Below are 23,520 nucleotides of genomic sequence, written 5' to 3'. Positions count from 1 at the left end.
GGGCATGGCTGATGCCAGAATCAGCCCTGCTTCCAAACAGCAGTCTTGGGCCTCGATAAAAAGATTTTTAAGTTGCTTCTGCAACTGAGTGGGCAAGGGTGAAATGCACAGTTTTATTCAGAGAGCTCCTAAATTCAGTCCCTCCCCCTGATTAGCCAACTCGCTCGCTAGTTACCTGCATAAGCCACGAGACACTGCTGTGCCACAGAGCCAACGTCTTATTGAAGTGAAGTTGTGGAAAATCAGGAGTTTCAATGTCACTATTTTTATCCTAATAGCATTTCAGTGACATCATGTACGGTGATTAAGGCTTTGAAATGTGTACATCCTGGTTCAGCTCCACCAGATGAGCTATCTGTGTCACTCTGGCCTTTGACTATTCATAGACTTCTCCTTTAATGTGGGTTTTGTGGGCTTTGATTTTTTTTTTTTCACCAGGGCTCTTGCTTTTTCGTCAGAGGAGATCAATTTTAAAGCATCCATCTCACAAGAACAATTTGAGGCACAATTAGAAAACAGCTGAATTATTTCTGCATAAGTACAGGGAATGGCCACTACCCTTTTTAAACCTGAATCTCATTTCTGTCGATTATACTGCAATTAGTCACTGTCTCCATGGCTTTCAAAGATTTCTTTTTTCCCTTTTAGAAGCAACCAGACTCATTTTCCCAAAGACTATGCCAGCCTTCACTGGCACATACTTCTAAATTCTGTTTGAATCAAGCCAATTTAACTGACTTCATTTCAGATGAAGCCTGCAGCCTCTCAGTCTGAGCCCTCAGACCACTTATTAAAATAATTCATAATAGTGGGGAACAAAACACACCGTACAGCAAGGGTTACGGAGAGGCAAGAGCTCTCCTGAGTCTATGGGATTGGCTGGGAGCTCACTTTCCATTTTCTGATCTTTATACAACACCCTGCAATACTCAGATAACTGCTTTAATAAGGAAGGTAATAAACACTATTAAGTAAATGAAAGCTGAGAGGCTGGTGTTGAAACATCCAATCTAATGCTTTTGCATGCACAAAGCCAACTACTGTAAGAGCCACGGGTTCATCTGCCTGACAAAATTGAAGCTCATTATGGGACAGCTGGTTTGGCTGTCCTGTGATACCACCAGCAGAGGAGAGGGACACGAGGCTGTGAGACCGCTTCATGCCAGGTTTCTGAACCACGTGAAACTGCAGCCGGCGAGGAGGTTTTTGTGGTGCCATCCAGGTCACGGGCAAATTGGTTCCCACATTTGTTCTGCAAAGCATATGGATTTGGAGATGCTTCGGGTGTTGTTTAGGTCAGGACCCACTTTGAGGTCAGGAGAGCATCTAGAGGTTCCCTGAGGAATGAATCACTGGACCACCACCTTATTTCAATTTCTCCTTCAAGAACAAGAAAAGGTTTGCAGGAAAAGGGATGTATTTATAGCCCCGGGTCTGCACCCACTGAGGCAGAGCTCAGACGGAGGGTGGTTGTGTGCCAAAGGCTTCCTGGTCCCCCGTCTGTGGTGACAGACACCCCGGGGTGACCAGCACCCTGCAGCTGGGGCAGAGCTGGCCGCAGCGGTGGGGGGAACTGTGGGAGAAGTGTTAGGCTGTCTCCATCCAGCCCTCTATAAACTGTTATGATGTTACGCAGCATCTAAGAAAGCTAAATACATGGTTGTAAAAATGACTTCTGCGAGTGGCTGTCTACCACCGACCATCCCAAAGACCATCAGAAGGGCCAGGGCAGAAGCAGGACTCGGGGAGGGAGCGGGGACATTAGAGCCACAAAATCCAGAGAGTTACGGGGACTCTGGGCTGCGCAGTGTGAGGCAATCTCACAGCTTGCACCAGGCACTGGCACAAAGAGGGGTCAAAGCCATGTTTGTCCTTCCTCAGTGGTGCTTGGGCCTTCAGCCCTGCACCTCTGGATGCAGACACCAAGCGAGCCCACGGCTGGAGGGAGATCTTCATCCTTTCCTTCATGCCTCAAAGTCTGCTGCGTGGCCACTACATCCAGGCTGAAAGGGCAAAAGCAGCCTTCCTGGATACCTCCGCAGAAAACCAAAGGCATTTTGAATTACTTTTTTAGGCATGCCAGGCGCTCCTGTAGCCTGTCTACACATAGCTCAGGGGACAACACAGCCCATGAAAGAGCTCCCAGGAGACTGGCACCCTCACTAGAGATTCTGCAGAGACCCATGCAAAGAAAGGACTCTTGTCTGGTAAGCGAGATGTTGCAGACACAATTTGGCTCATCAGCTATATCTGTGGACAGGCTGGTGGCAGTGCTTGGCAGGAACAGAAGTAAGTGGCTGTGAGTTCGTGTTCCTAAGACAGGAAATATCTCCCTGTAAGCATCTCCCCCAGGAAAGCACATACATCGATGCGGGTCAAAAAGCCTGGCAGATAACAGACCTGCAATTGCGTGGATTGGCCAACCTTGACAAGGTTAAGAGCAAGCCAACACTCGCTCTCAAATCAGGAACCCAGTGAGAAGCTGTTAGCAAGAGAGATGGGCTCTGCAAGAGGGTCTGAAATAGCACAGTGACGCCCAGTAAGCTAGAAACATATATATATATATGTTTGTAATGACTTGTCTTATTATATATTTTTGATGTAGCACGTTCTTCTGAGTAAACAGTACTTAATGTTACAAAAGCTTTTGCTCTATGGGAACAGGATGACAGATACTGAACTAAAATGAGCCATCTTCAAAGAATTGCTGTGAAACACAGGCACCCCCAGCTGAAGTCCCATCTTTAGAGGATGGGGAAGGGGGTTTCCTAAAAAGAGAACAGGGATGGCTCCAAGACTCAGTCCTACGTGGGAAAGCAAACCTGCTGGGAGACCAGGTAAGACTCTGTAGTGCATCCAGCTCAGAGCTCACACCTGCAGTGCGCAGGTCCCCTCTGCAAACAATGTGGTGTCAAGCCAGGTATCTGCAAGGCTGAGCCTAATCCTGCTCCCAAGATTCTCCGTATTCATTCATACACCATTCATTTGTTGAAGAAAAGTTTCAGTTTGATATCTATACATGGTTCTCAGATGCACAGCTATGAAAACTACTATACACAAGTGGAGTGAATCAAAACTATTATCGCTCTAGACTTTTCTCCTAAAATCCCCTTTTGTTCCAGCTGTTTTCATTGGACCTTAGACTCTTCTCCACATGCTCTCAACCCTTCTTTCCCGTCTGAGGCTCTGTACTCTACTTGCATTTACCAGCTCACTGTTATCTGTCATTATTCACTTAAAAGTTGGAAACTATTAAGCTTGTGACCTTATACTCATGTTGCAATCTAGTGACATGAGCTGGGATCTGTATGATAACATGCATAAAACAGAATAAACTTCTTGAGCTTAGTTATGTCAAAAATCAATGGTCTAATACAGTGTGCATTACTGAGCTTCTCACAGCTTTGCATCCTCATGTGTACCTTATCCTGAGGAAGTGAGGTGCTTTTATCCAGATTTCACTACTGTGAAATGGGGTTTCAAAACCCTGGGGCAGCATCAGAGATGCCTTTGGGAGCTAGACCTGGCCTCATATGAGATCACCTGCAGCAGAGTAGAAAACTGACATATGGTCTCTCAAATCTTCTGCTAATACACCAGCTGCTGAAACAACCCTGTTCCCCACCCGTCTGAGGCTTTGTGCTAGCTATAAAAATTGAATTAGAATAAAATGAGTTTAAAAGCAGCAGAAAAACAGAGCTCCCAACATCAGAACTACTGATTTGGCTTCCTGTGTTTCTTCTTCCAAGGGGAACTAAGTTCCATTGCAAGTTGCTAGTGTTAGGGGCTGCTGGGCTGCCAGTGGCACAGGTAGGACTGAGCTTTGCATTCCTGGACATCACGTAACACGAAGCTTAGTGGTGATGAGTGCCAGGCCCTGCAGCGCTGCCTCCATCCTGCTCCCTGGGACTGGAGGCAGCAGCAACTCTCCCTTCCAGTACCACTGCAGCTTGACAGGCTGTTTCCATTGCTCCAGCTGGTTACAGTCACTTATAAATATCCTTTTTGTGGAAGTTGATGCCATACAACTTCACATGAAGCCTTTGTATGTTCTCCAAGACAGAAACTGCTATTGCATCAAACCTGTGCAGAGCTTAGTGTAATGAGAGCCAAATCCATTAAGTCTTTAACATGCTACCACAGTTTAAATCACTAATAATGAATCATTACACCCTTGTGACCCTCTCCTAACAGTCATTAGTCTTAGTCTAAAATAGAAAAATCCAAATTATCCGCAAATTTTCCCAATGATTTGTGACACCTGCCTCTTTGGCCAGACCTACACCATGAATTTTCATGCCAATTCTGAGCCTGTCCAGTTTAGACCTACTTATAAAATCTGATTGCCAGAGAATAACGTCAGACCAGGCAATCTCAGTTTCTTAATTCCTGAATTGTTCTGTAGTATACGTGATTTATAAAATCTGTAATTCATACCTTACCCCACCAGTAGGATTGTGGAATGGGGATGTGGTCAAGGCGGGCCCCACGAATCCCAGCTCTGCTGTAAGCCTCAGACGTCAAATCAGGGAAATTTCTGTTCAGGTCCAAGTTCTGAGCTGTCTGTCGTCCAATGACCCATCCATTGTAACCAGCTCCCTAATTTGTAACATAGAAGCCAAACTCAGAATTACTTTCTGTCTCAAAATAACACTTTGTGCAAATTGTTTAAAATGCCATTTTAATCAAGGGGAAGTTTTAAAAGAAGTGAACTGAAGATGTCTGTCCTGTTAAAAAACCACACATTAATCATTTTTTATCCCCATGAACACTAACGCACTAACTAGCATGCAGGAAGCATTTCACTCACCAGTGATGTGACTCATGAGAGGAACACAGCAGCTTCTTACTCAGCACAGAGCAGCATGCACAGTGGGTTAGAGGGGGAGAAAAAGAAAATACAGCTGACGCTGTGAGACAGGATCAGGGAGAATGCAATAACCCCAGACTCATAAAACAGACAGAGCTCAGCACATGAGCAAACACAGAAGAAAGGCCTTATTTTTAGGCTAATGGTGCTAGTGATAAAAGTGAGATGAAAAGAAGAAGGTCAGGTAACATAAAATAGAAGACTTGCTTTCACAGGTCTCCTTCAGACACCAGCTGATCTCTGAAAATTGCCATCCATTATGAAAGCATGACAGTACAGAAAATATTCACATTTTATTATAACTGCTCTTTTAAAAGAGGAAGACCATCTATTCCACAGTATTAAACTACATTTACTTATAAAATAATTTAACAGTCATTACAGTGAGTCAGTGGGCATTTTGTTCGAGAACTGATAGCAGAGAGGGCTAAATGTGTGAAAAAGTAACAGTCATGCCCACGTCATTGCATGCAGGCAGCAAAAATGACAAACATGGCTCTGATTTCCTCTTAGCTCTGTTCACATCATCTTTGGAAAGCAACCTACTGCCAAACCAGCCTGGGATTCTGGCTGCTGATTATTAACATTCCCTCCCATATGTGACATTCCCTCCCAGTTTGTCCCTTCCCATGGGGAATTTTAGAAACATAAAGCCCTGAACATTTCCTTACAAAAAGTCTTTTACCTCTTCTGCAGCCAGTTCATACCCATCAGGGTTGAGTGAAGGTAGGAGATGAATTCTGGTATTATTAATCAAGGTCTGGATGCGAGGGTTCCCGAGAAGATACTCCGAACACAGATACTGTGCGAGGTATATTAGCAGTTCTTTCCCCACAACTTCATTTCCATGCATATTGCCAATGTACTTAAATTCTGGCTTGACTGTGGAATATGAAGTAACGAGAGGCTTTAATTTGATTATACCTGGATGGCTTCCAAAAGCAGAGTAACCCAAATAGCTTACTGATGAGTCAGAAAGTTTTATTTACACTAATTTGATGCATATGTTCCTGTAAATAGCACACCAGTTCCAGGTGAATTTCTCTCCATTACAAGTCAGTTCAGCGACAATTTGAATAGTGTGAAATCAAGTAAGTCCATACTTAAGTAAGAGGCAATTGTTGCTCTGAGCTTTTGCTGGACCCATCATTAATTGTGAACAAAGAATGCTGCAACAAAAATGTCAAGCCATGGCTGGCAAGGAACAAAATACACCCCTGGCACTCTCACTTACCTTGGGCAGCTTCAATGTCTTATATTGTCACAGATCCTAGAAACAACCTGCAGATGTGTAATATATTACCCCTCTATTTGGAACAGAAATTAGGTCGTGCATAAAAAGTGGCTTTTAGGCTAAATAGCCTTGGAATAAGACTATTAGAAACATATAACTTCACAGTTACCCGCAGTTATTCTCAGTTTCCATCCTTCTTCAGAGACTAATGGAAAGTAGAAAATAGATGCACGTTGGAGACACCCTTTCCCATCTATCCTTTCATCTTTGTCTTTGATCCTGGCCAGCCTCGAGCACCAGACACTGGAGGAGAGGGCTGGCACACAGCTATTATGCCAGCTTGCTCAGGCTGGCAAAATCTCCAACTCTAGAGCTATTTCCACCCTCTTTCATGTTATCCTGAGCAGCATGAAGCAGCAGATTTAGAAGGAAATGCTAGATAACATGTTAAACTACCATCTTTTATCATGCTGTATCACAGTTTTAATTGAAAAGCCTAATTCATAGGCTTTGTGTTTTCCTGGCAAATGGAGTATCAGCTTGAAAAGACACCTGCAATTTCTTTTCTTTAGACAAGAGAGGAAGGGTGATAGGCCAGGAAATAGTAATGTAGACCTTTGCTCTGTTAAAGATGTCTACTGGGATCCTGACCAAGTTTAAAGGCACCTCAAAGCACCTCTATACCATACAAGGCAGCATGGCCAGGAGTAAACAAAGCTAACACCAGTCTTCACCGTCTTCTCTGACTCCCCTGCAGCATAGCACACAGAGGACACAGTAGCTTGACCTGAGATGATAATCTCAATAAAGTATTAAGTCAGGAGTAGTTCAGCTGTGCTGCACCACTGAGGCTGCTTTGATGCTGGAGCTGGTCTGATCAGAAGCAATCTGAGACTCTTGGTATGCAGCAATGGCCAGACCAGTCCACCGGATTCAGCCAGGTACTATATTTGAGCAGGGAGCTGGTAACTGGAAAATACTACCTAATACTCCCCAAGAAAATGATCTACATTTTGAAGAATTTAGAACATTTAAAAATCTGGCCCTTGCTGTCTCAGTGATGAATCTACAAAATAGAGATCAGCACTGTTCCCCTTTGCAGAAAAGTTGCGAGGACTCATATCCTAGAGGTGTTCAGGTGCTCTGATAACATAAGTTCCTGGTATCTCTCACCTGTTATGCTGACAGGTATTGCACTGACCTGAATCTCTGGTCAGGAGGATTGTTTTCTGTGTTGCATTGCCCTTTTTTGATGTCAATGTCCTTCTATATCTGAGGCCTTCTCACAAGTTGCATGTATTTTAGGATGTGAAGGAGTATGTTTAGACTAGGGACAGGCATTACTTGTAGGAAGAGTGTAGCGTTTGATGGTACAGCGATAAATAAAAGGAGACTGAGAAAGTGGTAGATGATGGAGAAGGCAGGTCAGTAACAGAAAACTATCCCAACTTCTTTGTACGCTGGGTACAATGGTGGCACAAATAAATAATAGCCATATCACTGCAACCAAGTACTCCGTCATACATATAGGAACAAGGAATGTCAACCGTGGTCATAAATGGAGGTCAATAAAGTTAGGAAATTGCAACCAGACTGCAACTGCTATAGTGGATCATCAGCTATCACTGTAATTCAGGAAAACATAGGAGGAGAAACGTATTTGAATCAATATTTTTTACAGTTTAAGTGATATCCCATGAAAAGGACCTGTTTTCACTCAGATAATCTGGACTCCCCTCAAGCAACCTGATCAACACTGATATAACTCACGCAGTTCATGGTGTCCAGGCTTGGTTGAAAACTCAATCACAAGAAGATCCTTCCCTTCAAAACTGCGACCTATGCTGTAAGTTGTTGCAATATGGGAGCACTTAGAAGCAGTCTTCTTCAATGTGCTCACCATTTGGGAATATGAATGGTGTTTGAACTGAATAAAAGTTCCTGGCAAGTCTGAAGGCAAATCTTCTTCAACATCTACTTCTCCTGTGAAGAAAAATTGTAACACAGTGTTTAAAATCATGGTGCTCAGAGGATTGTATGAATGCCTGCACTTTTCTGTGAAATACCTTTTTCAGTAGTAGAATTATAGAAAATACAGCTGTAATCAAAACTTTAAATCTATGTAGTACATGCTACACTGTTAATTGTGGCATATTTTGTTTGCAATATAATGCATATGCACACAGACAAATATTTTGTGCAACAACAAGTTATAATTTGTCCTTTGGCATGCTTAGCACATTTTAGTCACAAAATGTACAGATTTTTCCCTTTGAATGTGGTGAATCAAACTCATTTTTTATGAGATTCATCTGTCTTCAGCTATCTGGATCTTCTTCATCCAAACAAAAATTTGTGACAATCATTAATGAGATTATTTTAATGAGCTGTTAAGCTTGTCAAGTAGTCATGAATTTATGAGTGCATTAAAGTTTCAGTTTTTAAATAAAATATTTCAAATATACGGACAGCTATCATACAGGGCAGGGCTTATTTAAATGCACATTGGCAGTCTCAACATCTAGTTCTGAGCTGCTTGTCTTGATGCTCTTTGTATACGAGGGAGAGAAACAGATGCTTCTTGAGCACAGTTTAATTAAGTGTTTAAAATAGGTGGAACAAAATGAATCACACCTTACAGGCGTCTATAAAGACGACAAGCTGAGATGACAAGCAGTGAGGTTTTGTGCCATAGACATGTCAAGCTGAGTGAGATGAGACCCTTCCCACCTAGACGAGTAAATGTGTCAGCAGAGTTTCCTTCCTTACCTCGCAGCTTTGCCAGGGGGTCAAAACATCCCTCTTCTTCCCCAGCGAAAAAGCGGTCACAGTCTAAGAAGTAGGGCCAAGCCATGTCTATTGCATCAAAGGCAGGGAGGCAATTTTTTTTCAGGTTTTCACAGACATGCCTGCAGGGCTTTATAACTTTGTCCTTTTCGCACTGTGGGGCCAGCACTGAGCAGCCCAGGAGCCTCAGGTCCGGATTGCATTCTCCCTGGAGCAAGTTATGCAGCACGCTGATGAGGATGTACTCGGAGCTGTACTCAATCACTTCTCGAGACTTCTGATCCAGAAAATTAGGATACATCATTTGAGTATAGGCAACATCAGTACAAGAACTTAAGGCAATGTCCACGCATTTTGCTATGAAAAGATGAACATACGAAAAATAACTTGCTTCACTGACACTGAATAGTTCAGAGACAACATCACAAATAACACATTCAATGAACTTATTTTTTTGTTCACGGATAGACTGGAGACAGTTTGCAATTTGATGTCTAAAACCACTTATAGAAAGATGATGGAAAGTATGCTTGGTCTGGAGATTGATTGCAAACAGCTTGATGCAAGTAGATGTCATTCAGAATTCAAATGCTATCTGACAAATTGCTGGGGCATCAGGGGCTATCTGATTGATAAGCACTGTTCCTAAAATAAGATTTATTTTGTTAATTCAATACCTGAACAGCAATGAAAGGACAAATCCCTGGCCAGAAAACACTGGAGTACCAGCCCACATGGGAGGTCATTGAACAAACAGCTTGGAAACCACCAAAATTAATAAAGCCTGATTTCCAAAGGAAAGGCTGTCTCATACTCAATTAAATCTTCTCTGATTTAAATTAAGAATATAGTTTGAGCGTATTAAACACCAGAGAATACATAAGAGAGAAAAACCCCTGTTGAGGTGTGAATTTGCTGGTGTTTAACATGGGAAAAGCTCAGATTCCTGAATAAAGTGTATTTGTGAGATCACTTTCTCCCCTGTCCTTGCATTTTGGTATGGATTCATGGAGGAGGTGTGATATCATACAGATTTTTTTTTCTTTAGTGGGGGAGGTATCAGTAAGATGTCTCTCGTCTTTGCTTGGCCCCACAAAATTTGTAAGACTTTAATATCTCTGAAACTGCAACCCCTCTGTGAAGTTTGATTGAAATTGCCCAAAGAGATCAAAAGTTATTCTGACTCTTAACTTACAGGCAAGCAGGCCCATAAATGTGCTTACATGTATATGCTTATAAACCTAATACATTCTAAACAATCAGGTTAAGAGGTCTTAGGAAGGATAAATGTCGGTAATACCTTCAACCCACTCAGAGGTGAAAAGGCAGTAATAGAGAGATGTCTCTTCATAAAATTACTGGATATTATAGTAATGGGCCTATGTTTGAGCTGCCTTCTCTTGCTAATGTCTCTGGCTGATAACAAATACCATTGTCACAGCAGCAAAATCCTCCCTTATGTGAAAGAGGTCATCTATCTAGGAACAAGACCTATTCTAGCACCAACATTAGAAAACCTTTCAGGAAATAATGAAGAAATACTTAAAGTTTCGAGATTCTCCAAGGACAGCGACCAAAGTCACACCATACCTTTCTGTACAGTTTGGCATTGACCTGCAAATAAAGAGGGAAAAAAAAAGCATTATGGGGCAGGTATCCATGGTACCTCCCTCATGTTGGGATTTGTCCGATCTGGTAGCCCCACAGAGGCTGCTGCAGCTCTATGTCCTGAGGTCCAGCCATACCAGGGACAAGCACGTATTCCCACCAGGCACACGTTACATATATACACATAGAGAAAACACAGTACGGGCAAACATAGCACCAAAAGCATCATCCTGTTCCCCTTTCTGGCTAATCAGGATAAAAGACCATTGATGGAAAAGAAGTACAGGTGGATCCCTCCAGTAGCTCAGCTTAGACACACTGGAAACCCAGTAGCTAGGCTCAGTTTACCCAGTAGCTGGCCCCTGGATCCACTGATTTCCCAGTTGCCTCATGCGCTGACGCACATGCTGGTCTCCCTGGTAGCTGGCCCAGACCTAGGGTCTCACTGGTAGCCAAGCACCAGACACTGTGGTCTTCCCAATAGCTGGCTTGGACCTCCTGGTTCCTCCAGTAGCCAACTCCAAGACCTTCTGGTCTCTTCAGTATCCAGCCCAGGATCACAGCCGCTCAAATACCTAGCTTCCAAATCTTTTGTCCTGTCCACTGCTAGTCCAGCTTGGTGTTTGCTAGCCATTGCACACACTGACATACGCACACAAGGCACGTGCACTCAGGTCCCTCCAGCTGCTGCACCCCAGGCAAACAAGCCCCTCTGACCCATGGTCTCACACCGGTCACTGGCATGTGGAGCCCCATACACCCCCATCCACAAACAAAAGAAAAGAGACCCTTACCCAGGCAAGAGTTGGAAATGGAGTTTAATAAGAAGACAGGACAGACTGCAGGGGTCAGGTGGAGTCATGGCCAGACAAGCACACTGACCAGCCAGTCTTTGATCCACTTTTAAAAGGAGGACTTGACGATATATCTGAAGTGTAGTTGTGTAAGAAATCAGGCCTGTGTTTGAAACAGACGTTGAGCTGCCTAGCCCTGACAACTTGACGATATTTCTAGGCATGCTTAAAAACTGTAAGTTAGGTGCCTAGGAAATTTCACTAATGAAAACGTAGGTCTTTAGTAATCTGGTTTAGTCTAAAAGCCCATGTGAGTCCTTCCGTACGTACCAAGATGCCTTATGGATCTTCCCCTAACAAATCTATTGGTCCCGCATAATGCTGTGCAAACCTTTCTTGTAAAGCAATTAAGCCTTTGGTGGATATGAGGGGATGTATTTCTTCCCCATCCTACTTCATTCTAACTCTAGCACCAGCATTTTATAATCCTTTTAATAACATCTTAAAACTAATTATTTCCCTCCCCAACTACTCTCATGGGAAAGCTTTTCCAAAAGCTCACTCCTCTAATGGCTAGAAATTGCCTTTTAATTTCCTGCCTAAAAGTATTCATGGCCAGTTTATATCCATGTGTTGTTGTGCCAGCATTGTCCTTTAGCTTAAATAGCTTTCTGCGCTCCCTGGTGCATGCCTTCATCATGTGTTTGCAGAGAGCAATTAGATCCCCTTAGCTTTCTATTTACTAGGTCAAATAAATGAAGGTCTCTTGATTTTGAAGGAATGTGGTTTGATGACGCGGGAGAGGCCTCTTTTGCTCCTGTAACCAATGATTCTCTATTGCCCTTCTCCAATATTGGCAACTAAAGAAAAATATTGCTGCCAGGGTATCAAAGCTGTTTTCACCAGCGCCTCATAGGAGCTAAGCCATGATGTGCAAGGTTTTTAAACACCAACAGGTCTGCTTTCCTTGTGATGTATTGGGGATCTAGCTATGTTGCTATTTCTTCTAACTCTCACTGGGGGCACAGGCATCTAGCTTCTTGCTCAGTGAATTGAGCATTTGTCCTTGTAAGACCAAAATCATTACGTTTTCTTTTTTTCCTACTAAGGAATGTTTAAACTTCTACTCCCTGCATATTTGTTTAAATGTAATCATCTGCATATGTGTTGCTAATGAGTTGATCATTCTTTAGCCAAAACAAAATCATTATAATGAGAACAAAATTAACCCTGGAATTTTATCTTGGAGGGAGACATTTAATTGGAAATGAGTCTGGTTCTATATTACGAATTGTCATTGATCCACATTACCTCATAAAATAAATGAGGGATCAGAACTAGCAGAAACAGCCCATCTCCAACACCAGCAAGTGCTGGTAAGCAGCAAGCTGGAAAAAATTATATCCATACAAACTCCTTTCCTGGCTTGGTTCATTATGCTAATAGCAATAAACAATACCTGGTTCATCAACAGTGCCTTCCGTTATAGGACTTCAGTGTTTCCCTTAGTTAGGCACAACCCCCTCAGTGAGTTAGTTATTAAGGTCAAGGCATTTCTAAAAAAGCTTCATTGCAGCCAGACACTGCATGTAGTTTTACATGTGGGGATAATCAAGGAATAGCATTTTGTACAATGCTAGCTGGGAGAGAGAAAGGAGTGCTCTCTCGTTAGTAAGAGCTCCAGCAATAAACCCTGCTGATAAAACTGGATGTCACTACCTCCCTGAGTCTGGATAGTCTTATATCCTAACGCCATCACACCCTTGGAGCGATGGCGTTGGACACAAGTTTGGAGCCAGCCAAATGGTCCACACAGAGGGGAAAACTTGGCGTGGAGGGGACTGGCTTGAGTTCAGCCACATTCCAACGAGCAGAGTGACACTATCTCTGGTTATCACCAGCGTCATTAGCAATGAATCCCCTTCATTACCTTGCAGGCTGGCAAAGAAACATCTGATGCTTTTTTTTCTCCTCAGCAGAAAATGACTGTATTGTAGCTATTATTTTAAACTAGAGGGTCATATATGCTGAGCGCAGTTCTTCATGGGTTCATTTGGGGAGTATGAGTGGTCTTCCTACAACTGCTCACGTTTCCTCAAAAGAGGCATTTCCCCTCTGCTGGCTCTGTGACCAAGCTACAAATGTCCTTTTTGTTTGTCTCTCCGACATGCACTGATCAAATAATGAAACTGAGGCACACACGATCTCCCAGACCACTATTACTGTGCGGGAGTGCTATAGCCATCGGTCAGTTTGATACGTGGCACAAACCTGTTCTCAATGGTGTCTCAGTATTTTGCTTATTCAGCTGGAACAAAAAGGTACTCTAGCAACACACTGGAACAAGCAGAGGAAACCAAAGGGAAAATGCAGCAGGCAGGGTCTGGGCATGGTGCTGTTGCTTCCCCCTGCTCTGGCTCTCCGAACAGCAGCAGTCTTGCTGCATTTAGCAGATGCCTCTTTCTGCCCAGCTGGCCAGAAGGAGAGGTGTTGGAAAGCAATGGATAGCTGATGGAAGAGACTTGCAAAATTTTTGCGAAGTCATATGCTGGGTTCACAAGAGGACTGAATCGTTTTGTGAGCAGGAGTAGATGTTAGCACAGGAGAGGTAAAGACAGCTCTGGTTTCAGGCTGTCTGCTACCTGGCTTCTACACTTTGTTATTTTTACCATACTTACAGGCAGATGCAGTCTATAAAGTAACATGGCTATTACTCATTAACAAAGACGCTGACTGAAGAGGATAGATTTATTTTTCAGATGAGGAACCCAAATCCATATGAACCTTTCCTATGGCAACTGAAGTTGTTCATCTCAGTATGTGATAAGCAGGGGTGATTCTTCAACACAGGATAAAGCTTTTCCACTACTTTTGGCTCAGGATGTCTCTCACAAACTCAGAACTACCAAGATTCACTCATTGACGAGCAGCAAAACTGACTCCTTCCTCCTGGGTCCTAAACCTAGGGCCTAAGGCTCACATTTTTGCAGCATGCTGTGCTGTTTTCTCTCTGTCTCACTCTGCCAGAGACATCTGTGCAGCTTCTGACATCTCAGAGGCCAGCTCTGCCCAAACTGTAACACCTCTCCCCACCACAGCCCCGTGCAAGCTGCTATATGATCCGTACATCGGCCACAGCTCTGTCTTGTAAACACCCAGGAGTGAAACAGCTTGAGCTTTCAGGTTATCAGGAGTTAAAACACATAAAAGCAAGAGAGGTCTGGTTTATACCAGACCTTGCTTTATAGCGAGTTTTAAATGTGTATGTGTGCTGATGTGGTGTTTGGACTTTTCCTGTGTTTCCTAACGCCGATGCTTGCATATGTTTTGGAGGGTGCGGCTCTGCAAGGGCCAAAGATAATTCTCCAGTATGTGTACTTATATAAATAAGTGTGGATGCACGTAGCTGGGCCAGAGCTTGCCTGTCTGGAGAGCAGGCGGCAGGAAACTCTCCGCGGCCAGCTCCCGAGCTGCAGCTGCACGCTCTGCTCCCGGAGCCCTGCACCCGCAGGTCTGGGTCCCTGCACACAGAAATGGCCAGCAAATCCCCATCCCCACCCGTCAATACCTAGTTTCGTCAAAGCTCAGGCAATGCCAGAAGAGTTCAGCCACTCCCTTTCTCTTTTTTGTAAGAGGAGTGACAAGCAGTGATATGCGGAGAGTTTCTCAGGTCTCCAGATAAACTTGGCAGGCTTCAGTCGCTGCTGCTTCTGTGCTTGAAAGAGCCTAAAGCTCTTCCATTTTTTGAGCAGAGGCTTCGCTGGGCTCAGAGGAAGACAGTGCCGCCTCCTCTCGTAGTCTCATCCGTGGACAGGTTGGTACAGAGAGACCTTTTTCTTCCTGACCCAGAACAGCCTTTTCAATTTTTTATGTTTATTTTTGTACTCCAGCTATTCCACCAGAGCTACAAAAGTCCTTTCAGTAGCACAGCTTCTATTTAAGATTATGGATAAAATAACTTATTGAAGAGAAAAGCCATTTCAAGCTTTCCGAGCCCTCTCTATAATATACGCTTCTGGTTTTAATTTGCAAAGGCAAGCTTGAAAATCTACAATGCAGCACATACATATTTTACTGCCAAGCTTACATTTTTTCCCCTTGATGATTCAGCACTGAAAGAAGCAAGCTGCTGTGATTAACCCTAACCCAGACAATAGAGCTCAACAGCTACTTCCAGTGCCATGGCTTGGCTGCTTGCCTTTTCAAGAGCAAAGCCAACAGGAGACTTGCGTGCTTGAGAATATAGAATAAGCACAAGGGCCAGTCTTAAATTCAAAATATCTAAATCATTCAGTGAGGCTTACACAACTGCATTGTTATGACTGACAGATCGAACAAGATTAGATAATTTATCTTGCACAGACCAGCACACCCCCTGCTAGCTTTCTGGGTTTCTTACAATACTGTTTTAAACTGGAAGACATATGTATTCATTTTAGTCTGTTTATAGTCAAAACCTCTGCCTTTCCAAACAAAGCATTTCAGTTTCTGATCATATCAGTATTACTCTCCTTGCGGTTCTACACGGTTCATCGAGTCAGTCTTTGCAACGATCAACTGCCTTGTAACACTGAAGAGACAAAACTTGATATCAGCGGTGATATGCAAACACTGCTGGGCTGTACCATTTTGCAAAACATTCCAACAGCACCTGCAAATGGCAAAGCACCGCCTGCCTCTGGAGGCAGCTCCTGGCTACAGCACCAGAGGACAAGAGCAGGACAAGATCCATTCTAGAATACTGTAATGGGTCAGAATCACCAGGAGGAGGGTGCAGGAGGAGTGCAGAAGTAAGGGGACGAGTGGTAGAGGAATGAGGCAGCTGAGTAGCTTGACTGGGGCGAAAATGGTCAAGCAGAAAGCCCAGGAGGGAAGGCAGCTGCATATCTAAGGCATACATGTAGGGGCAGAGGTGGAGAAGATCCCCAGCCACAGAGAAGGAATTCCAGGAAAACCAGAAGAGAGAGGAGTGATTGCAAAAAGCAGCCCACGTGGTTAACTCCTTTTTCTGGATACATCAAAGCTTTTGTGAGTAGAGGACTGAATTCCTGTTACTAATCTTCCACTCCAGCAATTGCGGTAACTGCCCCAGGGGAGCGACGTGTTTGCAAATGGGCAAAAGCAGTATGCAGGAGCCTGACCTGCAAGCAGTGAGACAAGCCCTATTTTAGCCCTGCTCCCTCACATGAAGAAGCCCGAAAGCACCTGAAAGAGATTAATGCCTAATCTGCCTTCACTTTGCAGAGCAAGATCCCAGCAGGAAGACGGAAGCCAGAGTTTGTTATTAATCACCCTTCCTTCTAACCCACCCGCTGCCTGGCATTCGGTTAAACACCCATTTTTATTGAATTCCTGAAGGTGTTCCCACAGCAATGACACTGCAGTCAGCTCTTCCAGAACTGTTTCTCTCACGGGACTGGTCTGGGGCTTGCAAGAAGATGCTGTTTTCCCGTGGGTGATGGGAGTTCACGCAACCTGCAGACCACAGGTCAAAATCTGTGCAGAGGCACACCGAGACCTGCCGCTTGGTAACGGCTCAAAGCCAGCCTCAGTGGTGGCCAGTAATTCCCCCTTGTTTCTAATTGTCCAGATGCAGCTCAAACAAGGTTGCAGTTGTGGGAGCCTAAAAGAACTGACAAAGAGTATTTCTGTCTGCCTGTCTTTCCCCACTGCCTGTCTTGGTGCCTCTAATGTCAGGATTCCCGAGGTTGCCCCAGCTGTGCCTCTGGCCAGTGAGTGCTGCTCCAGGGAGTCCTCCCAGCTGAAAATCCTGAACAGAAGCATAATTCCCAACCCAAAAAACACTAAATGCCCTTTTTTTGGACTCAGCTGAGATCTTCTCCAAGTTGTGAGGGCAAAATTATTGATTGGCTGGACTGCTACTGAACATGCATTCGCTGTGCAACAAGATGATCTAGAGACATATAGAGACCATCTCGCAGTATGTGGTCAGTGAAGGAAGGAGAAATCAGCTCAGATCTGGGGGATGCTGGTGTTAAAACAACAGCTGGGGAGAAAAGATGGAATAAATCACAAAATCTCTACAACTGTCATCTAAAGGATCCAATTTTTGTCAGGCTGACCAGAGAAGGGTGAAAACACTTACTAGGCTGGTAATCTGGAGGCGTGATGCCTCCAGAGCTTTACTTTGTGACCACACACTCTCTACAGATCAGTTCCCACTGTCTGAGGATGCAGTACTCTCCAAGTGCTTTGGCCAACAGCTTACCACTGAGTCAGAAGCTTACCTTTGAGTAAGTTCAACTCTGTTGAATGCCATGGGACAGAAGATCATGTCTGAAAAATTGGGGTTTGAATCTTTGGTGCTACAACCCTTCCAAAACATTTGCCAAAACGTCATTCCATCCTCTTTAAACACAGCCTATGCAGCCCCCTAGCATAACTCTGTCTTTTCATTAGTTCAGATGTATGAGAACTACTGTAATTAACATCACATCTGGTTCTTCCACAGGTAGTTAAATTTTAGCCAAATGTGGCATTTTTATGTTACAAAAGATTGACAGTTAATTCAACAGCCTTGACTTAAATCTGTGCCTTAATCTCATATTGTCTCCTAGATAAGGGTGTCCTGTTATAACCCTGTAAAACTGAAATAGTGCCAGTTAAATCAATGGAGTTACAACAGGATAAACAAAGGAATTGAAATTTCAGTTTTATTTCTGCAATGGGCAGAGCAACCCTAAGTCCTTAAACTCCATTGATCTGTGACAGCTATGTCCAGTTGGGAGGGTCACTCTGTCCAAACGAAGTTCAGCAGTCATAAAAGCTCTGGGTCATAAAAGCCCAGCGAAGAGACCAGGACATAACCCACCAGTCTCAAACACCATGTTCACAACACAATAGGTGACTTCTGTATGGTACCTCCATGCTCAGCCCCCCCCCTCAAATGATGGCACCTGTGACATTTATCCAATGTTTGGTCCAGCCTTGTGGAGGGGATGGCTCTCACATGGCCTGGGCAGCCCAAAGGGGTCCACGGTAGCTATCAGCCAGCCAGCACCCCCAAACGACCACTGATTGACTGTGCGGAGGGAAAGACAATGTCTAGAAATGTTAAAAGGATTCAACCATTAGTGTTACTGCGTCTTGCTAAAAGCCTAGCTGTGCCTTAGGGCTGTGGGGGGTTTGTTCAAGTTTTGACTGCTATGTATTTACACACCCACACTTTAAAAATGTCTGAATAACCATTCTGAAGAAAACTTTGCCTTCAGATTAAAATCATGCATAAACTATTTCAGTAGTAAAAGGGTACACCTGCCTGTTATATTTTCACATATAAACTGACTTTCCCCACATAAATAGCTGTTTCTGATCCCATTTCCCATGTTAAATGTAGCTGAAGATCAGTGTTGCTAAAATAATGACTGTGTAGAAATACTAGAGTCAGCGGCGGGAATCCAGAGCAGCTCACATGACTTGGTGATGACAACTGGGTTTACGAGAGCTGGAATTTCTGGTCTCGTGAGTGTGCATGATGTAGATGCTAGTTCTGCATTTTTTTGTTTTGACAAGTCTTGGACACATCCATCTTGGGTGCAGCAAGCAACATTCCTGCAGCACGGGCTTTCCCATATGTGGCGGCACAGCGCTATGGCCACGCTCCATGTCTGCGCCCACCCGTGCCAGCCGCAGCAGGATGGGGACCCAGCTGGCACCCCTGGCCCTGGGGGAGAGGAGCGAAGCCCACCACCGGGTCAGCCAGTGCAGTCACATGCACGAAAGCAGCGGTAGCTGGAGACGCTCTGCCTGTGTGTGCACACAGACATGGCTTTCACCAGGAAACAAGCATTAGAAATGTCCACAGCTGGTGAACTAGTATGTTCAGGTCCCATGAAGCTGGGGCCGACGTGAAGCTCATGGAAGGACGTGGCTTTTCCCTTTTTCCGTTTCGCCTAGCAAAAACCATGGCACACTATGGAGATGAGAGCGGCAGAGAAGAAGAGGGGAAAGGTATAGCACCTATATGTGAAGCCACTTTTTTCTGTCAGTCTGACCTTCCAGAAGACAATCGGCCTTAACGCCACAGCTTGGAGAGGAGCCAGTGCCACAAAATCCGTGCTGGGCTCCAGCGGTAACACAGTACCTGTCCCCTGCCTCCCACCCTGGTGGGTTTTTCCCTCCCCAGCTCTCTTCCTTGTACCTCCCCACTCGTCTCCAGCGCTTAAACTCGGAGACCCTCAGGATGGGGCGACGTCTGGCTCAGGACGAGGGGACCCACCAAGGTGCTTGGGAGAGGAGGATGCCCACAGGCGAGAAGCGTGCCAGCCAGGGCTAGCCCGGGAGCAGCGCTCCAGCTGCTCTCCCACCTCCACAGCTTCCGACCAAAGGGCTCCTTGTCCCCAGCAGTGCCACCCCACAGGCTCTGCCACCACGGACCCCAAACGCCTTTCCAACGCTCGGACGGGGAGCGAGGTGGGGGGACCAAATCTCTCAGGCATCCCTTTGGCGTCTGCACCCAGCCCGGCCCCGGCATCTCCGCCGCAGCGTCTGTACGAGCCGCGGAGCCCACACGGTGGCACCACAGACGGCGGCCGGTGCCCGGTGCCCGGTGCCCGGTGCGAACGGCCCCGCCGGCAGCGGGCCCCTCGGCGGTAAGGCCGGGGGGGTTCGCCCAGCGGCTGGAGCAGTTGCCGTGCCTCTGGCCCAGGAGTCCCCGGGAAAGCGTGTTCTGAACAGGAGCGACCGGGGAAGGTTTTACCGCTGGGGTTTTACAGCCTTAGCCTGAGCCCTGGCAGCATCTCGGGGGTACAGCTGGCCCCGGTCGGGAGGAAAGGCACCTGCTTTGGGTGCTTCAGGGCAGGTGACTTTAGCCCCCTTCTACTTTGGTTTTAGTTTTGTCGCCAGTGATGGGAAAGCGCCGCATTTAATTAATTGCCGCTGGAATATGTCAGTCAGCGAGAGAGACCCGTGCAACTCGGATGAAACAGGAACCTGTGCTATTAGCTCCCTCCACCGAAGACCGGCCACCTTTCAGGGCACACATGCTAAGCTGTACTTTTCTCCCCCAGACGAGAGGCTGAGAGGCCAATAAAACTCACCAGGGTCTGGAAGCGCTGCCTCGCAATGGGGCAACAGAGCATTTTATCACTGGGGGAGACAGTGGCTTACTAGCTCCCCAAGGATACAGGACACAGCTGGGGAGAAGGGATCTGCCCTCTCTCAATGCCATGGTTCCCAGCTGCTGCTCAAAAAGGTCCCCACTGGGGATGGATGTGGGGCTGGATGACAGCAATCATTTCCTTATTTTTCTAAACAGAAGAGCACAAAGTATTTTGTAAGGATCTTGGTGTTGTAAACCATGTTTCATCTTGGTTTCTTATTAAAAAAAGCAAAATGAGTCACAGCAGAGCAAATATCACCAAGAAGGCCAGGCAGCCTGCAGAAACCAGCTCCAGCCTTGCTGGGAGCCAGACAGTGGCACTGGTTCCCGCTGCCATCCTCTCCTGTACAAGCAGCTCCAGGCTGGTGTCCCGCAGGGCACCGCAGGTCTGGCCACTGACATACACCGAGATCTGCACAAGGGATCCCAAACCAGGGGAGAACTCTCACTGCTACAGCTGGAGACATAACCGACTGCCCTGGATGTTGAGAGGGGATCCCTGCAAGGTCTGCTGGTGAACACGTGCAGGACTGCGGTCCCCTTTCTTTTCATGTGGCCCGACATGACCTTATTGCCCCTTTAGGAAAGAAAGACCCTTGAGAAATATGGCAGGTCTCTCAATACCCAGGCTGCTACTTTATTCCCTGGTCCAACATCCCTCCAGTGTGAAGGGTGCCCCTTCCTCACATTGCACACCAACACGTGGTGATGCTGACAGCTCACTTTCCCTACCATTAGCCATCCCTCTAGGGCCATATGCAGCAGTCATGTCCCACCACATGCAAGGTGTATTTCCATTGCCTGCCTTTCCTCAAACCCTCCCCTAAAGACAGCACAGTTGCCAACACACACAAAATATTCTGCCACAGCAGAGTTACCCCTTGATGATCCATACGTTTGTGGTTGCTAGGATTAATACCCCATGGCAAAACTTTGATCGGCTAGAACTGGAGCAGAATCATACCTCACAGAGAAAGGGCATGCTGCAAACCACACAGCCTCTTCCTGTAATTGACTGTAAATAGTCTACAACACTTCTCTTTGTGCAGCTTTATCCAAAAATAAAATCCCTTTAGGCTGCGGTAGACCTCACTTTGATGTTCGTGGGAACAGCACTCTCAAATTATATGCAGTACACAGCACATGGATTGCATTGTGTAGCAGTTCAATGCCAGTGACAGTCTATGGCTTATATTTAAGCAGTGAAATATAGTTGAATTTCCTTGGGTAACATTAAGGTCAGCTGCAGGTTAACTTATCCCTTCTTGTGTTCCCATAAAATAAATATTTTTCTGAATCATTTTGAGTTTGAAGCCCCTGAAAACAGTTTCCTGGAACAGACATTGTCACCACACTGGAATTCACTTCTCCACTGTCCCCACATAAATGAAATTTGAATTAAGCCTGCTTGATTAAAAACACCACCTATTTTTAAAAGATACTGTTAATATTTTTTATTAGTCGACTGGTTACTGAACCAAAAGCTTTCAATTCATTTAGCAGCATGTTCCTATCTAACCTTTATTCTAATGGGTAAATGCTTTTCCAGCCAATCAACTCATACAAATTCCATATTGCTTATAGCAAGCTAAAACACACCCTACAGCTGTCAGATCCTAATAAATCTTCTCATACTTTGGACTTGAAATAAGTGACCTAAAGCTAAATGTAAGAAGAAGATTTTTTTTCTTAAGTAGAAAAGCATACAGAAGGTCAAAAGTTCATCTTCTTGCAATCTAGCTACCACATTCCTAGAAGGCAAGGCCAGAGATGGGGCAAATCCTCTGCGTTCCCCACAACAGCGAGGGGGATCCTACTGACTGGGAACTCCGTGAATTGACAGAAAGACACAACTACACACGGCCTTAAAAGACAGTGGTGGGGAAACATTACGTTCCCTTGCATCACACACTTGTTTTTCTGTTGCAGAGCTACACCACCTCCTGCCTTCCCATCCACACTTCCCAAGCACAACCCCAGTTTCATCACTGGCAGTCTGCAGATTTCCAAAGAGCTGAGCTGATCCCCTCATCTCTAGGGGAGAGGGACAGCTCCTGCCTCCCTCGCCTCGAAGCTGGAGCCCCTTACTCTGCTCATCTCCAGGAGAAGGAAAGAGAGAAGAAGGGGGACTTTAGGGGTGGTTGCCTTACCTAGGGTCTCCTGGCCAGTTTCACAGCGGGGTGCCGGCTCGGTGGCCTTAAGCAGCCCACCGAGGAGGAGCAGGAGCCTCAGGACCATGGTGGAGCCCCTTGCACAGGCAGCACAGTGATGTGGCACTCGCTGCCCGATGGAGCTGCTCCTCACTCGGAGCCTCAGCGCGGCTCTGGCTCTCCAAGCTACAGAGGAAATCAGTGCACTGCAAGGGCATGCCCACGTCTCAGTATGTGCAGTCCAGGCGTCAGATTTCAGCTAGCATTTGAGCTTGGAAAGCAAAAGGCTTTGAGACAAGAGAGGGAGGAGGAATAAGCTCCCCCTCCCCTCTGCCTCCTGACCGACTCCCTCTTGCAGCCTGGTTTACAATTTCATAAACACTTGGAGTGGAAGGGGGTCCCTGCAGGGATGCGCCCGCCTGCTCCTCAGCCACGGGTCCGACGCCTTTGGTCTTCGGACGGTTTTCCTAAGGGACAGGGGAGCTTCATTAAAGCACGTCTCGCTGAAGCTGAGAGCGACTGCCTGGAGAGAGCAGGGGGGAAAGAGAGAGAGAAAAGCAAACAACCGAAAGCAACGTTCCTCCCAAAGAATGGTATTTCATAACCCACTTAACTGGAAGTTTAAAACACAACGTGACAGAGAAAGGACTCTAAGTTGCATCACCTCCAGCACAGTGAGAATGAGAACCCACAAAACAGCCACCAGGATCCCCCTCTGCATGCTCCTCCTGGGCATTTTACATAAGATCCAGCTTACAGAAGCAAACTTGGAGGGATACCAGCCTTTTCTGCCTATCCTTAAAAAAAATAACTTCAAAAAATGTAGATAAGATCCCAGAACAGCAATTCAGGCTTTAACTGGATGGTAAATCTATATTATCTTAAATTTGGGGCACTTTTTTTTGTGGTGGTGTTGTTTCTTTGGTTTTTTTGGGTTTGTTTTTTTTTTTTTCCCC

General features: G+C 45.5%; 1 protein-coding gene across 1 annotated transcript in view; it reads right to left on the bottom strand.

The window, feature by feature from the left end:
- The window catches only part of CPZ (carboxypeptidase Z), a 35,635-nt gene extending 12,819 nt beyond the window's left edge, over positions 1 to 22,816 (bottom strand). The window contains exons 1-6 of the mRNA XM_010583509.1: positions 22,565 to 22,816; positions 10,482 to 10,505; positions 8,874 to 9,248; positions 7,875 to 8,087; positions 5,556 to 5,752; positions 4,438 to 4,599 (exon numbers count right to left, since the gene is read on the bottom strand). Of these exons, the coding sequence (XP_010581811.1) occupies positions 4,438 to 4,599; positions 5,556 to 5,752; positions 7,875 to 8,087; positions 8,874 to 9,248; positions 10,482 to 10,505; positions 22,565 to 22,652 (1,059 nt within the window). The 5' untranslated portion in view covers positions 22,653 to 22,816. The remainder of the gene's footprint in view (positions 1 to 4,437; positions 4,600 to 5,555; positions 5,753 to 7,874; positions 8,088 to 8,873; positions 9,249 to 10,481; positions 10,506 to 22,564) is intronic.
- Between the last annotated feature and the right edge of the window lie 704 nt (positions 22,817 to 23,520).

This window comes from Haliaeetus leucocephalus, unplaced genomic scaffold, assembly GCF_000737465.1.
Source record: "Haliaeetus leucocephalus isolate CR32 unplaced genomic scaffold, Haliaeetus_leucocephalus-4.0 Scaffold906, whole genome shotgun sequence".
Taxonomy (NCBI): domain Eukaryota; kingdom Metazoa; phylum Chordata; class Aves; order Accipitriformes; family Accipitridae; genus Haliaeetus; species Haliaeetus leucocephalus.
The sequence above is the reverse complement of the archived record's forward strand: the minus strand, read 5'-3'. Positions and strand labels throughout refer to the sequence as shown.